A 14,282-nucleotide genomic window follows, 5' to 3' on the forward strand; every position below is an offset into this window, starting at 1 on the left:
ATCTTCACGATACATATTAAAGGAAACAATTTATCTCATTTCGGTAGTTACCTCATTGAGTGATAATGAAAAATTACTTTCCTATTTTGGATTTCTTCCGCTCTCTATGGTTTTGCCGTTTTTCTTCCTGTATTTGCTTACGTTTGTTGAGCTTTCCTTCATGTTCCTCACATCCAATATTGTTTCCAAGCAATCTGCAACAACTCAAACAGGCTTTGCGCAAGCACTTGCCGAATGCAGCAGAATCACATCCTTCTCCAATGCATTTCAGTATCTCCTTTTTCACTAAGAGCTCTCTTTGTGGTAGGGAGGTCTCTTCTGTTAACTTTTTCACCTCTTTTGCCCAAGTTAGAATTTTGTCTCAGATATGAATGAAAGACATACCACTGTCCTGTTTATTATCAACTAAGTCGCCTTCATTGACATTGACAGGACGCATGTAAGGCTGTGCGTAGAAAAATGGCACCGATCTATAGCCATTCTCATCCAGTTGTGGTACATTTGACAATTCATCCTCTGCTACGTACGCTTCATCGGATTTTATTCTCCTCTCAAATTCCTCGATAATTTCTTTCCACTCCTTGTCGTTACCTCTACCTAATCTTTCCCGCAAATCTGGCCATCTACTCAGACAAGGCTTGAATATCTTGAAAAGGTGAGACTTTTGAGCACTGACAGCTGTTTCCGTTTTAAGGGAGTTTACTATTTCTAGGTATTCCTTAGCAAGTTTAATAACAGATGGATGCCTCGCTTTATCACTGAAAATCGCAGGGTTGTATAAGTTACCCTTGGTGGAGTGAGATTGGTAATCAACTTTGAAAAGTCCTCACCTCTGCAGACATTATTCCATCGCAACCGGTTGCTTCAAGGCATTTATCAACATCCTCGTGATATAAAATATTACCATTGGCAAAAACAGGAACGTTAACGGCATCTTTAACTGCCTTAATCTTATCCCAGTCTGCTAGGCCCTGGGACAATCAGATATCCACCTTTATAAACCAAAATCACGTACCGTTTGTTGACCCTTCATTTCACGAGTGCGTCCATGCACGCTCAGAATTTGTGCACCTGCTCGCTCAAGAAGTTGAGCGTATTCGACGGTCCGTTGTACATCATCAAGGACTCTAAATTTAGCTGTTACAGGAGTTTCCTCAAGATTCTCATGTAGAGTATTGACTGATATCGTTAGCTGTAGCTTTGAGTAATTATGTACGACTAACTCAATTTGTAAATTAAATCTTGATCCTCTTGTAGCCAAGAACCATAACGACCACGTCTCGCAATGTGCTATAGGAATTAGGTCATTGATTTAACTAACGACAAAGACGCACCTGTGGGCAACCCAAATTCAAATCGACAGCATCGCACTTTCCTTCAAGATCTTTTGCGGATTCTAATAGCAACTGAGGGTCATTGGCTGCGAACTGGACTATTAGCGGCCTATCGAGACCAATCAAACCTTCTTCGTTATTAATCTTATCAAACCACATTTTCTTATTAGAATCGGATTTTAATTGAGCATATTGCTTTGTGTTTATCATTGGTGTGTATGCCAAAGTAGCGCCATATCTGCGTGAGAGAATTCTCCAAGCAAGCTCAGACTGATCAACCATAGGAGCGACTATTTTCTTTGGTCTGCCAAAAGACTCATAAAGATCCCAACCAGCCAGTTTCCTTGATTTTTGCTCAACGGATGATTCCATGTCTTTGTGGTTAACGACGATCAAAAGAAATGTCAAAACCCAGAATTTTGGGTGAGTCTGACAACAATTGTCGCGTTGAAATAGCTGATGATACAAGTGTTACACGGATGTTTGTGAATGTTGCACAAGTTTTGGATACAGCTAATTTTTATAGACACTCAATCAGCTTACATATTATCAAAGAAGATTGGCGCAATAAGGAAGGCTGTGAGTGTTTTTACGCGTCTATAAACCATTTCTCATTCTTTAAAGCTCAAAGATAGCTGTGATTTGCACTTCATTGACGGTCCCTTGGAATTAGATAAGACTGATATGCCTAACGCTGAAATGTACGATAGTATGTTTGTGGATTCAGCTCCAAGAGCTTGGTATGTCCTTAGACATAATCACAAGACCGATAACATGGACTGTGGGTTCCGTTCCGAGATGCGATCATGCATTAATTAAATTCAGTCAAGTATTTTGAAAAGTCTTGGACCTTTCTAAAGGAATTACTATCGGAAAACAAGTACGATGGCATCTTTGGCTTCAGTCAAGGTGCGGGCTTCGCAGCTGCCCTAGCAGGTGTACTGGCAAACCCAGACTCAAAACCTGAATTTAAAGGTGTGCATCCACCTTTCAAGTTCTGTATCACTGTTGGTGGCTTTAAAGTCGTCGACAAGGCGTACGAAGATATTTATCCCCTTCCGAGGTCCGGTGAAAAAACTCACTTCTTGCACGTGACGGGCGAAAACGACATGATAGTTACGCCAGAAAGAAGTGCAACTCTCATTGACAATAGCCCAAATTGTCGCCTTGAAAAACACCCGGGTGGTCACTGTGAGTTGAACGTGAATCACATGGATTTTGTTGACGATGAACATAGTCGTGCCATCAAGTGCTCCTTGGCGCCACTTCTTTGTTAGGTACATTAGTAGCTTCACAGAAGGCGGTGATCAGGGTAACGTTGTTGGACCTCAACCCACTCCGGAAGCTGTGGTTGTAAAGTCACTTCAGGGCAAATCTCTCTAGGTAACGGAAATACCTAATTGATAGAATAAGGACTATATCTGAAATATTCACTACATATATATCAACTTCGTACAAATTATATCCGTAACTGGGTTCAGAATTCTTTGAACAAATGTCCTAAATATTGTAAATTAGTTTGATGAACAAGGAATTCGTTCAACTCACCCCATGTATCATCTCCTGCCTGACCATAAAGACTAACATCATTTTCTTGATACTTATCATACTGGCTTGAGTCACCATCGCCAGCAATTTTTGGAACGTAGGGAGCAGGTATTGCTCTATTGTAAAGTCTATTCCAGTCAACTTCTTTGAACCACTCATGAGTGAACACATCGCGACTTCCGTGTTGCAAGTTACCGAAACGCTTTGTTAAATCTGCCATAAGCAAATTCTTCAAAAGGTCTTTAGCAACTGGGTCAAAGTATGAAGGAAATTTTGGCTTATTAGCTATGATCTTTTCATATAGCTTCATTGGATTTGAGTCTTCCGTGTAAAATGGCGGGTAGCTAAGCACTTTGTGAGCAATTAAAGCTGATCAAGTAAAGCCAAACAAACCCAGCAAGCATCTCAAACACCAATACACCTAAGGCGTACCAGTCTACGGACTTGTTATAGCCTTTCGACTGAACAATTTCTGGGGCTAAGTAATCAGGAGTACCTGAAGAGTGTTGGAGTGTATGCTAGATGAGCAATAGAAATCAACTAACCACAGAGAGTCCAGGTGACGTCCGGTACATACTTTGCAAAACCAAAGTCAGTTATTTTGATGTGACCATCTGCACCTAGTAGAATGTTCTCTGGTTTGAGATCACGATAGATAATATCAAGACTATGTAGATAATCAAGCGCAAGAGCTACTTCAGCAGCATAAAATTTGGCAACCGGGTTCGGAAAGCGCTGATATCATGTCTTAAATTAATGTAAAGTAATGTGTAATGCAATCTCACCTGAGATTTACGGAGAAGGGAAAAAAGCTCACCGCCAGCGACGAAATCCATAACCATGTAAAGATTCTTAGGATCTTGAAAAGTACCCCATAAGTTTACCAGAAATGGGTGACGAACTCGTGCAAGCATATCACGTTCGGAGACAGTGTGCTCAACTTGCTTCATTTTGACGACTTGCTCTTTTGCAAGTACTTTAATAGCGTAAAATCTAGAGTTGTGATTCGATTTAACCAAGTGTACACGTCCAAATGATCCGGTACCTAACGTCCTTTCGAGTTTAAAGTCCTTAAGGGTGTACCTACCTTGAGTTTTACGTGGCTGTACTTTATTATAGCTAGAATCAGGATTAGCGGGTGAATTTTGAGAAGGAATCGCAGGAGATTTCGATTGAGGGATGTGTGAAGGAGACTTTTCAGATAACTGAGTAGAAGGAGCTAAGCTTGGGAGTGCTTTAGCTGGCTGTTGATTTGAATCTTCATTCTGTGGCTGCTGCTGAGGAAATCCGTAATCCTTATTGGTAGAAGTATTCGGGTGATTTGGAGTTGTACTGTGGGGAATAGCGGGGGAAAGCTTTGAGTGGCTATTATGAGAAGTTGTTTCTTTACTGGAACTATGACTATGATGTCCAATATGAAGTTTGTCCAATAAACCCATATTAAATTGATTACGTAGTTGGTGTGAAAGGGTTACTAGCCCCAATTTACATTTAACATCATGTATAAAATTGTTACTTTCGTTTAAACAGACTTTCCAAATTTCTTTTATTTGTATGTTTGTGTGTTCCCCTGGATGATCACTTCACTTAAGATTGATTGCTGGGTTCCTTACTCTTTTTCTGAGAGGTACGCTTTGCGATTATACGTTGCTTGATCTCTAAGCCATTGCCTGTAAGACTTCAAGCTTACAATAGACTCGCCGTAGTAATCTAACTATGTAAGCTTGTGCAATGAGACAATAAATTGCACCCACCAGGAACTGGATTTTGAACTGATTGTCTTGCAGGATCTACCCTCTTCTTCATAACTGCAGTTGTAAACATTTACCACCTCTAAACTATTAAATGCACTCACTATGATGGAAAAATAGTCTCTCTTTGATCTCATACTCAGGTAATTTTGACTTATGTAGGAATTTCCAGATGGAAGTACCTAAAGATGGACCAGTTAACCATCCAAGTGCGCCACATCCCATCTATTTTTGTCAAATGATCCAAATTTAGAGGATAAAGACTCACTGATGCAATCGAGTAAACCCAAATTGCTTCAATACCTGACGATTGTTATTCCTGCTAGACTAAATAACGTAAACAAACCAAATATGACTTGATTAGGATCAAACGAAGAAAAGTAGCTTGCACCACCAAAGAAACCACCTAAGGTGGTTGGTATGCTAGCTATAGCGTCATATCTGTCTAGTTAAGGTATTAAATATAAGCCAATAACCCTATAAAGGCTCCTTACGACGAGATTTCCGTATATTCAAGAAATCCTCCCAATTGAGTGGTTCAACGCCTTGTAAAGCAGAATCTTGATTATTATTGGGCGCAGTAAACGATCTAACTAAATAATTTTTATTCGAACTGTTTAATATTCTCCTCGATAACATTTTGATGGTAAACTTCAACAACCAACATGGTGAGAGTGATTCATTCAATTTAAATATAAAAATTAAGTTTCCTTCAGGCTAGAAATTCTGAGAAATCTCAATCAATGCTCTTCAGGTTTAGAGAGGCTAAACTGAGTGAGATGGGAATGTCTACACGTTTTACTCGCAGGCCAAAAATGGTTTCACTAGTCACTTCAATTAGAGACTGTGAACGTTTTAGAGGTGAAATTCTTAAAGAGATTAGTAGAAAGGTCGATAAGATTCAAGACGCTGGCTTAACAGATTACGAAGTTAGGGATCTCAACGATGAGATCAACGGTTTGCTCAGAGAGAAATCAAATTATGAAAGGCAAATAGTTTCACTTGGTGGTGCTAATTATAGAAGAGCTGGTGTCATGTTGGATGAATCTGGTAAAGAAATTCCAGGTACTCGCGGTTACAAGTACTTTGGACGTGCAAAAGATCTCCCTGGCGTTAAAGAGCTTTTTGAACGTACAGATATGGATGAAGAAGCTGAGGATGATATATATAAGCCATTCACTGATCAAGGACCTGATTACTTTGGTGACACAACCGAATTTAACCATGAGTTGCTTGAATACGAACACGATTTAGAAAAAAAATGTGAGTTTACGTAATGCCATTTTCTCTTACCTCCCTAACATATACAGCCCATCAAAACGCAGTAGAGAGATTGAAAGTAGTTCTAAACACCCCAGACGTGCAAAATGAAGCGTACAGTCATCACAAACCGCGACCGCTTCAAGCACTTATGGAGATCGCAAAAGAGAACAAGTTGAATAGCGTTCATTCCGACTTTATTGAAGATGAATATCTAGAGCCACCGCGATTGCCAACAAAGGAAGAGACTGACAAAGCCTTACTTGATATACGCAAACAATCATTAATGTCTGAATACGGAATTTGATGTACTAATTTATAAATACTGTTGTAATGCTCTATCTTGATTACTTACTTTCATCATGCCTAAGAGACATAAGCAATCTGCGATACACGAAGCTGCTGTCGAAGATGAAAGTATTGGAGGTATTAACGACCCCGGTAAACGTGAAGCTGCCGGTGAAAGACGTCGTCTTATCGAAATTGATCCTTCTAGTACTCTCAAGGCAAATAAGAAGAAGCTCAAAGAAAAAGTAGACGCCCATAAAGTTGATCTTCTCGGTAAACGTAAAAGAAAGTCCAAGAAGTGGGTCAGAGATGTTGACCCTAACGTCTTGATCGACGATAATGCTGCAGAAAACTCCAATAAACGTAAGTTGATGTTAAGAGTACTTTATTCTTATTGACATTCAGTAGTTCCATCTGCTGTACGTGTGGATATTTCATCACTTTAACAAAACGTTAAGAGCTCCTTTAGAGTGTCATGAAAATGATATACAGCCATACGGCTAACTACTATAAAGGTAAAGGTATTCTCGGTGAAGGTAGCGACAATGGTAGTGATAACGACAGCGATGAAACAAATAATGATATTGATATAGGCAGTAGTAATAAAGACCTTAATCAAGGCCTTATCCAAGACAACAATCAAAGCAATGATGAAAATAACAATCACGTCGATCCAACGCCAGTCCCACGACAGGACATGTCTTACGCTTTCGATGGTACATCTTTAGTCTGCCTTGGTGAGCTAATACTAAAACAATTTCTCACAATCCTAACCAACCTCTCACAGGCCTTCTTTTCGAAGAATTGATTGTACACTACACCAGAGACCTCATCGATGAGGATATCGATGTCGCTAGAGAAGAACCAGAGGATTTATCCGGCTTAAATGATAACACGCCGCAAGCTTCCGAAAATATCATAGCTACAAATGCGAGTACATCTCACCAAATTAACGCAAAATCAAAAAAGAAGTCTACCAATAAGCAATCAGACCAATTTATCAAGCAAAAAGCTTTAGACGACCTTTCAAAAAAGAAAGTTGAACCAGACTCAGAAGATAACCTTAGTCTCGCAAGCGACCCTGACGAGAATGCACTGAAATCTAGCCCATCTATACCTTCTATTCGTTCACCGTCGATCGGTTAACCTTAACGATATCAACAGGTATCATAGAAGTCTATTTATCCGTATCCAGAAGTCTGTATATCACCGCCATTATACTGTACTTGGTGAAACGACGTGTAACAATCAAGTATTAAAGATGTATACTGTCAGCTTACTCAAATTTACTCGTACAAGCGTTAACGCGTCGAGAAGAAAGACTAGGAGGAGAAATGATTAAAGATAAAGAGAGAAAAAGCTCGAATGTTTCAAGCACAGCCTGAATATGAAAACAAGACGATGACTACACTTGACCTTATGATCTCGTTAGCAACACTTCGGAGTCAACTTACATAAGACTAACCTTTAATGTCAACCTTTACGTATCTGGACACTTGACTCAGAAGTATTGGATGAACATCTTTACAAAGAAGCACCTTTTCATGATCTGGTGGCACGCCATTGTTTGTGACTCCAACGGCGCTCTTTTCGAAACAGCTAACAGCGCCGAGTTGCTTTAAAAGATCTTTTACTGCCGTAGCATTATCGAATCTAAGCTCATTCTTTATGAAGGATAATGGTATCTTTATGTAAGCCTTAGTTATCATTATCAATGCCTTCAACCTCTCTCTTTCAACGAAAGCATCAATAATGTAAGCAGACATATTTGGCGAATCTTGATATAATTTGAAGAAGAGATGATAGTTGTTAGTAACTAGTGATGAACGTACCTTTAATGCGTGCCTTATTTCATGAGCTTCTTTCTTTTCGTTTGACAACAGTCCAACAAGTATATTCGCCGCTGACCAGTTTCTGCTATAGCATAGGTATAGAATTTGGTAGCTTATAAACTCCAATTCGTTACCCTTAAGATTTAATTGATAAAGAGGTTGTAAATTAGCAGCGCATTGATTGTATTCACCTAAGTCGCCATTCTCTAAAGCTAGTCTTGCGTGTATTTCGTAGACTTGTACTGTGAAATCGTTCTTGATCCGTTGTACAGTAAGGTCTTGTCGAAGTGATTTGAACTGGTCACATATATAGTTATAATCTCTGTCCTGCCGCCATTTTCTCTTAAGGTGATCAAGCGTCTTCTTCAAAACAGGTAAAGGGCGTATTGTGGCTGGATCAGGTGCGGATGTTAGTCTGAGATACTGTTTCTCTAGTGAATCTGATAAGCCGACGATAGTGTGTTGATCCCAGTCAATCACATTTGGATCAGGCTCGCTTGTATTACCTCTGTTTATCCATTTATTTGCCTTTGGTGGCATTTTCACGGTAGCTGGGTTGGTGTAAGTTGATGGTATAGTCGCACCCTCAAATCTCTTTGCTCTTTTAACGCGCATATCCTCATCGTCATCAACGGTGAACCCCTTTGACTTCTTTGGTTGTGATGACTTCTTAGTAGCTTGATTGTTCCTGGGATAAGCGTGTCAGAAGTAGACAGTTTGTCGAGTGATTTGCTCACTTTTTCCGTTTCATCGGCTGTTGCGCCTGCTGAGGACTTATTTGAATGCCATTTGAGGCAGCAGTACCAATCGCGGCTGCGTAGGAACCAGTTGGAGGAGGTAGAGAATTTTGAAGGCTAATAGCTTATAAGAAAGGATCAGCGGTTGGTTGTACACTCACGACGGTATACGCTGTGCCATCCAATTCGTAGTCCACAATCTACCTTCAACGTACGCACTGAGACGTTATATATGTCAGATACATATAACAACTCCAGTCCACGCCATACCGCTGAATCATTTCCTTTAGCTCGAGATTCACTTTGACCTTGTTGCTATCGTTAGCCTGTGACAACACGTTCTCAACGAAATTTCTAAATTTTCTTATTAATTGAATGATTATCTTATTCTCATTTTATACCTTAAAGCTGGTGGCCAACTCGATGACATTATTCCCCTTTATATCTCGTGATGGTGTCAGTTCAAGGTGCAATTTACTGCTTAAAATACATTTAATTTACATTCTCTATACGTTATCATCTTAGTACTATTGGTGGTGCAAGCGTTGGTATCTCTCCCCAAGAGAATTGCTCATCTTTAAATGCCTTTTGAAATTGTTCAGGTAGTTCTTCTAGAGAAGGCGCAAATCGAGCTGATTGATCTACTTCCTCTGGCCTCTGTTCCCTGCTTGGCACTCCAAACGCGCTAGTTCCTATACTATGCCCAAATACTGTCTCCTGCTGACTAGCTGCTGGTTGTCCAAACGCTGATGGGCGTCCAAATGCAGAGGGTTGATCAAGCGTCGAAGAAACGGGAGCTGGTGCTGGAGTTGTCGCTGGAGGTGCTACTGCAGGCGTATCAAATGAAGGTTTAAGTGAAAAAGCACTAGTAGGTGCTGGTGCAGACGTTTGTCCGAATGCACTTTGCCCAAACGAGCTAACTGGGGTCGATTGTTGTCCAAACGCATTATTGCCCCCACTACCGCTTTGAGAAGTGTCATTGAATGCATTGTTCGATGAAGTACTGCTCTGACCAAAGGCGCTTGGTTGTGAGGTTTGTCCAAATGCAGATTGACCAAACGCTAAGCCAGTACCTCCACTGCCTCCTCCACCGCCGAATGCTCCGAATCCAGTCGACGCAGCCGGTGTGGTCCCGCCAAATGCCGATGAACCTGTACTAGACTGACCGAATGCGTTTGTCTGACCAAAGGCGCTTGAAGGCGTCGTGCTTTGGCCGAACGCATTACTTGTAGGAGCACTGTTTTTTTGACCAAAAGCGTTGGTAGGTGTTGCGCTCTGGCCAAACACACTTGTTGAAGGCGTGGAAGTGGATCCAAATGCGCTTTTAGGCTCTGAAGATGCACCAAACGCTGGTTTAGACTCAGCAAACGCCCCAAAGCCACTTGAAGGTGCACTGGTTAGTGCAGATGCTCCAGATGCTCCGCCACCAAACGAATTTGGCTGTCCAAATGCACTGTTACTCGCAGGCGTTGCCGACTGTCCGAAAGCACCTTGAGTTGAGCTTCCAAACGCGCTTTGCTGAGATATAGATCCGAATGCATTCGATGAAGGCTTTGAAGATGAGAAAGCACCAAAACCGCTCGACGGGGCACCAAAACCATTTGCAGTCGATCCACCAAACGCTGAAGATCCAAATGCTGGTTGGCTGGGCTGCGCACTTTGCCCGAATGCTGAAGTTGATGCTGCTGTTGTTGCTGATGGCTTAAATGCACTGTTCGCTGGTATCTGGCCCTTGAGCTTGGCATTAATATGCTTATGCGCGTCAAAGCTGTTTCTAGCCGCACTTTCAAATAACTGTAAGCATTTGGCTGTCTGTGATTCTTCGTATTGCACCTGATCAATACTATTAGCTCTATCTTTTTAGCGCCTTCAGTGTACTGCACTTACGTATTGTTGAGGGTTGCCAGACGCGTTCGCCTGGACAAACTTAAGACGCAACTCTTCAGGCGACTCGTCTAGCTCCAATATGAGATTAGGTTCCTCCTTCGCTGGCCCATAACTTGTAAGGGGATAAATCGGGCGCTCATCAACTAAATCGTGTCTGATTGATTCGGCACTAGTAGTTGTGAGATTTACGTAATCAAATCTCTGATACGCACCTTGAAGCGCTCTCGTTCTTGCGCGCAGAATTTGTATTACCAGAAGCAAATGACGAGTTACTAAAGTTGCTGAAACCGCCTTGTCTACTTCCAGCAGCTAGAATATGTCAGCCAGTTAATTACTTGCTCTTTGTAACCCACTTTGCTCTCCAGGATGTTGATTTTTGCAGTTGCTACCAAACCGGCATCTAATATGCAGTGTCAGTCACTGATCACAATGTCCTTGATAACGCACGCTCCACGTAAAAAATACTGGCAAACTACCTGTGACTTTGTCAGATCGTTCACTATGATTTCAGAGCCGTACCATTTCCGAAGATGATTGTCCAGGTCCAAAGTGCAAAATGAGTAGTATTTCATATCAAAAGTGTGTAATGATATTACCTTTATCTGAAGACTATCTTGATGTTAATATATGAGGGAAAAATTAAAAGCAAATTATAAAAAGATGTCCTCCCACCCAGAATCGAACTAGGAACCTCAAGATGTGCTAGGTTTCAATTACAGTCTTGCGCTCTGCCAATTGAGCTATAGGAGGCTATAATTGAAATCTAAAATAAAACAAAGGTATCAAATTATCTGTCCAGAACGTATACGAGTTCTTCAAACCGCAATTGACTACGTACCAAAGATACTCCGTTGGTTCAATGTAATTGAGAACCACCAACAATTTACAAATTACGACGCTAGTCAAGAAACGCTCCCAGTAAATTCAGCACCCCCTTTGACTCCTCATGCTTTAAGAACTATTTATGGACGCTGTTTAAACAATTATTGTCTTAACAATATATTTAGATTTCATCATCATCAAATTTATCCCATAACGACGCTTTCCAACATTAGTTGATTATCAGGATGATCTTCAGCTCGCTGAGATATTATTAAAGTTGTTTTGTAAGCAATTTTCGGACACAATTCTCATTGAAATCCTAATTGTAGTAAATTTGCTTTCCCTACTGCCAAGTCTTACCGATTCCGATTCAAACTGTCAGATTCACCACTTTGCAGCAAGTGCAATGAAGTAGACAGTATCACACACAGGATTTTCAGATGTAGGAAGTTCGATCAAGCAAGATTATCGTTGAGGAGGAGGACATATGGAATGGGGTTAAGGTTCGAGATGAAATATATGCTTTCAAACGAAGAAGTTCTCAAAGCTCTCTACGAGTTCTTCAAAAACCAGCTCAGCACCCAACCGCGCACCTCCGTTAGCTCCACGTAGTTACCTCCCAATTGCGGCACACGTGCCAAGAATTGCATTCCTCTGAGTCACTACAATCATCAGCTTTCGATACACAAGAAGTATAGATAGGCGAAGATTATTAATCGTTGTAACGCTTTTGACTATATATTATTATTTCTACCTATCATCTCCAGATCGAGAATGTGCACTACATAACATGATTTCTATCCAACAAATAATGGCCAAATTAATCAATGAAAGATTGAAACTCTGAATACAAAAAGCAAACAGACAGATAAAAGGCGAAACTATGTACCGTTCTCGAAAAATGCATACATGTGGCAAAACAAACATGGCCACACAGGTTAAGCAGAATGGGATTAGACAACAAAACCTAATTCTATTGCTTACATATGATAATTATTATATACAGATATCGGTTCTAACATAGGCTTACTGTCTTTAGGCAAGTCAACTATGACATAATGGCAAAGTGAAGAAACTCACTCTCCGCTTTCGTTTGTGAACTCCATATGTTTGCGGATATCTTCATCCGAGACGGTCGGTCGAGTGCTATTGACGGCTTTAATGAAATCGTTGAGGGAGAGGTCAGGTTCGAGCAATTCTTCAGAGTCGATGGTAGACCAACCACCTTCAAAGGCGTGTGGATCACCGGGTGAACAAGGAGTCAGCTTTCTAATTGAGTTTCCACTCTCGTCGTTGACATGTACCTCCTTGAAGTGAGTTGCAGAGAGTACCTTTCGTACAGGTTGCATCAACGCGTCTCTCACGACGATGGCTATATCGGAACCAGAATAGCCTTCAGTCTTTTCGCCTAACAATCTGTAATCTTTTTGAGTCAACTTGCATGGAGTTTCACCGACATTCAACCTAAACATCTCCTTTCTAGCCTCTGGTTCAGGTAGTGGTATATAGATTCTTTTCTCAAATCTTCTCTTTATAGCAACATCTAAAGACCATGGTATATTGGTTGCACCGAGGACTAAAACCCCGTTGTCATCATTTCCTACGCCATTCATTTGAACGAGGAATTCAGTCTTAATTCTTCTGCTTGCCTCAGATTCACCTTCACCTCTGGTGCCAGCCAAACTGTCAACTTCATCGATGAAGATGATGGATGGTTTGTTTTCCCTGGCCATAGCGAAGAGATTTTTTACTAATCTTTCAGATTCGCCCATCCATTTGCTGACCAGATCTGAGGAGGAAACGCTAAAGAAGGTTGACTTGGATTCAGTGGCTACTGCTTTTGCGAGGTAAGATTTACCAGTACCTGGTGGACCAAATAGTAAGATACCGCTGAGAGGTCATGAGGGAGTGGGGTGATTAAAGAGAGACCAACTCACCGCCAAGGTTTGCGGTTACCTTTGAAGAGATGAGGGAACTTTATCGGTAAGATGACAGCTTCTTTGAGAGCCTCTTTTGCAACTTCGAGACCAGCGACGTCATCCCAGCTAACGTTTGGTGTTTCATGTAGAATTGAGCCTTTGTATTGTTAATGTGGGTAATAAGGATGTCAAGCCACGCTCACTTGATAATCCAGCGCGTAATTTCTTAGTCTCAGCGTCATCGTTTTCGGCCTCTTTGTTACTAAATCGACGCGTTAGACCGTGGTTTAAGGGGAGGAGAAAGGACGTACGGTTGACCAGAATTAGCACTGGCAGTGTTAGTAGAACCAAGTGGTTGCTTCTTGTTTTCATCACTTTTAGCAATATGCTGGGAGAATGAGTGAGGAAGGAGAGAGAAAAAGTAGGAAATCACCTGCTTGAGCTTCTCTGCTCTTGTGATGTAATCAACGAGTTTACCACGTATCATTGTCTTTAAAGAAGGGTTCTTTTCGTCTGAGTGGGATTGAGTTGGCAGTGTGGCTATGAATTACTTGAGACGCACATTTCAAAGCCATCATAAAGTAATCCAAGGCATTTAAATAGAGTCTCAAGGCCTCAGCGTAGTTTGTCTTTACATCCTCTTCAATCGCCTGGGATTGGTTAGACTGTGGTCTATTAAGCGTGTGTTGATTATTACATTAGAAACCAAGTCAATGGCTTTCTAGTCGCTTTATTAGAATATTTCAAGTCCCCGACTAGCACACGCACATCAAGGAAATTTGAATTGGATGTCATTGTTGATTTGATAGTGAATTCGAAATCTTTATAAGGAAATATAAAAGTTTTAATTTATTTAACTAACACATTACAATATACCAAGCGTGCACAGCTAGCAATCCCATCC

The 14,282-nt window shown here is 41.0% G+C and overlaps 6 protein-coding genes across 6 annotated transcripts; 3 read left to right on the forward strand and 3 right to left on the reverse strand.

Moving 5' to 3' along the window:
- Positions 1-73: 73 nt before the first annotated feature.
- Positions 74-1,706, reverse strand: J056_001231 (tRNA-dihydrouridine(16/17) synthase; the record flags this gene model as incomplete). Its single annotated transcript, XM_009270791.1, has 6 exons — positions 74-336; positions 385-787; positions 831-971; positions 1,016-1,179; positions 1,224-1,290; positions 1,335-1,706. 6 exons carry the CDS (start codon positions 1,704-1,706, stop codon positions 74-76), a joined length of 1,410 nt encoding a protein of 469 aa, XP_009269066.1.
- A 29-nt stretch (positions 1,707-1,735) lies between these two features.
- Positions 1,736-2,717, forward strand: J056_001232 (Dihydrofolate reductase; the record flags this gene model as incomplete). Its single annotated transcript, XM_009270792.1, has 6 exons — positions 1,736-1,757; positions 1,804-1,815; positions 1,861-1,913; positions 1,959-2,115; positions 2,160-2,525; positions 2,572-2,717. 6 exons carry the CDS (start codon positions 1,736-1,738, stop codon positions 2,715-2,717), a joined length of 756 nt encoding a protein of 251 aa, XP_009269067.1.
- A 94-nt stretch (positions 2,718-2,811) lies between these two features.
- Positions 2,812-5,272, reverse strand: J056_001233 (cAMP-dependent protein kinase type 1; the record flags this gene model as incomplete). Its single annotated transcript, XM_009270793.1, has 11 exons — positions 2,812-2,834; positions 2,883-3,226; positions 3,276-3,378; positions 3,428-3,617; positions 3,668-4,214; positions 4,496-4,592; positions 4,637-4,690; positions 4,738-4,858; positions 4,902-4,936; positions 4,980-5,078; positions 5,128-5,272. The coding sequence occupies 11 exons, from the start codon at positions 5,270-5,272 to the stop codon at positions 2,812-2,814; spliced, it is 1,758 nt and encodes a 585-aa protein (XP_009269068.1).
- Positions 5,273-5,376: 104 nt separating this feature from the next.
- J056_001234 (Pre-mRNA-splicing factor ISY1) lies at positions 5,377-6,200 on the forward strand (the record flags this gene model as incomplete). The annotated part of the gene is made up of 2 exons (XM_009270794.1): positions 5,377-5,896; positions 5,944-6,200. The coding sequence occupies 2 exons, from the start codon at positions 5,377-5,379 to the stop codon at positions 6,198-6,200; spliced, it is 777 nt and encodes a 258-aa protein (XP_009269069.1).
- Positions 6,201-6,255: 55 nt separating this feature from the next.
- J056_001235 (uncharacterized protein) lies at positions 6,256-7,327 on the forward strand (the record flags this gene model as incomplete). Its single annotated transcript, XM_009270795.1, has 4 exons — positions 6,256-6,544; positions 6,590-6,600; positions 6,651-6,918; positions 6,969-7,327. 4 exons carry the CDS (start codon positions 6,256-6,258, stop codon positions 7,325-7,327), a joined length of 927 nt encoding a protein of 308 aa, XP_009269070.1.
- A 259-nt stretch (positions 7,328-7,586) lies between these two features.
- Positions 7,587-14,173, reverse strand: J056_001236 (Vacuolar protein sorting-associated protein 4; the record flags this gene model as incomplete). Its single annotated transcript, XM_009270796.1, has 17 exons — positions 7,587-7,597; positions 7,647-8,701; positions 8,751-8,867; positions 8,912-8,968; positions 9,021-9,058; positions 9,279-10,583; positions 10,638-10,806; positions 10,850-10,946; positions 10,991-11,037; positions 12,540-13,349; positions 13,397-13,535; positions 13,582-13,640; positions 13,690-13,766; positions 13,812-13,891; positions 13,941-14,028; positions 14,076-14,099; positions 14,147-14,173. The coding sequence occupies 17 exons, from the start codon at positions 14,171-14,173 to the stop codon at positions 7,587-7,589; spliced, it is 4,200 nt and encodes a 1,399-aa protein (XP_009269071.1).
- Positions 14,174-14,282: the final 109 nt, after the last annotated feature.

The sequence above is a fragment of the Wallemia ichthyophaga genome (genome assembly GCF_000400465.1).
Source record: "Wallemia ichthyophaga EXF-994 unplaced genomic scaffold scaffold14, whole genome shotgun sequence".
NCBI classification, from domain to species: Eukaryota; Fungi; Basidiomycota; class Wallemiomycetes; order Wallemiales; family Wallemiaceae; genus Wallemia; species Wallemia ichthyophaga.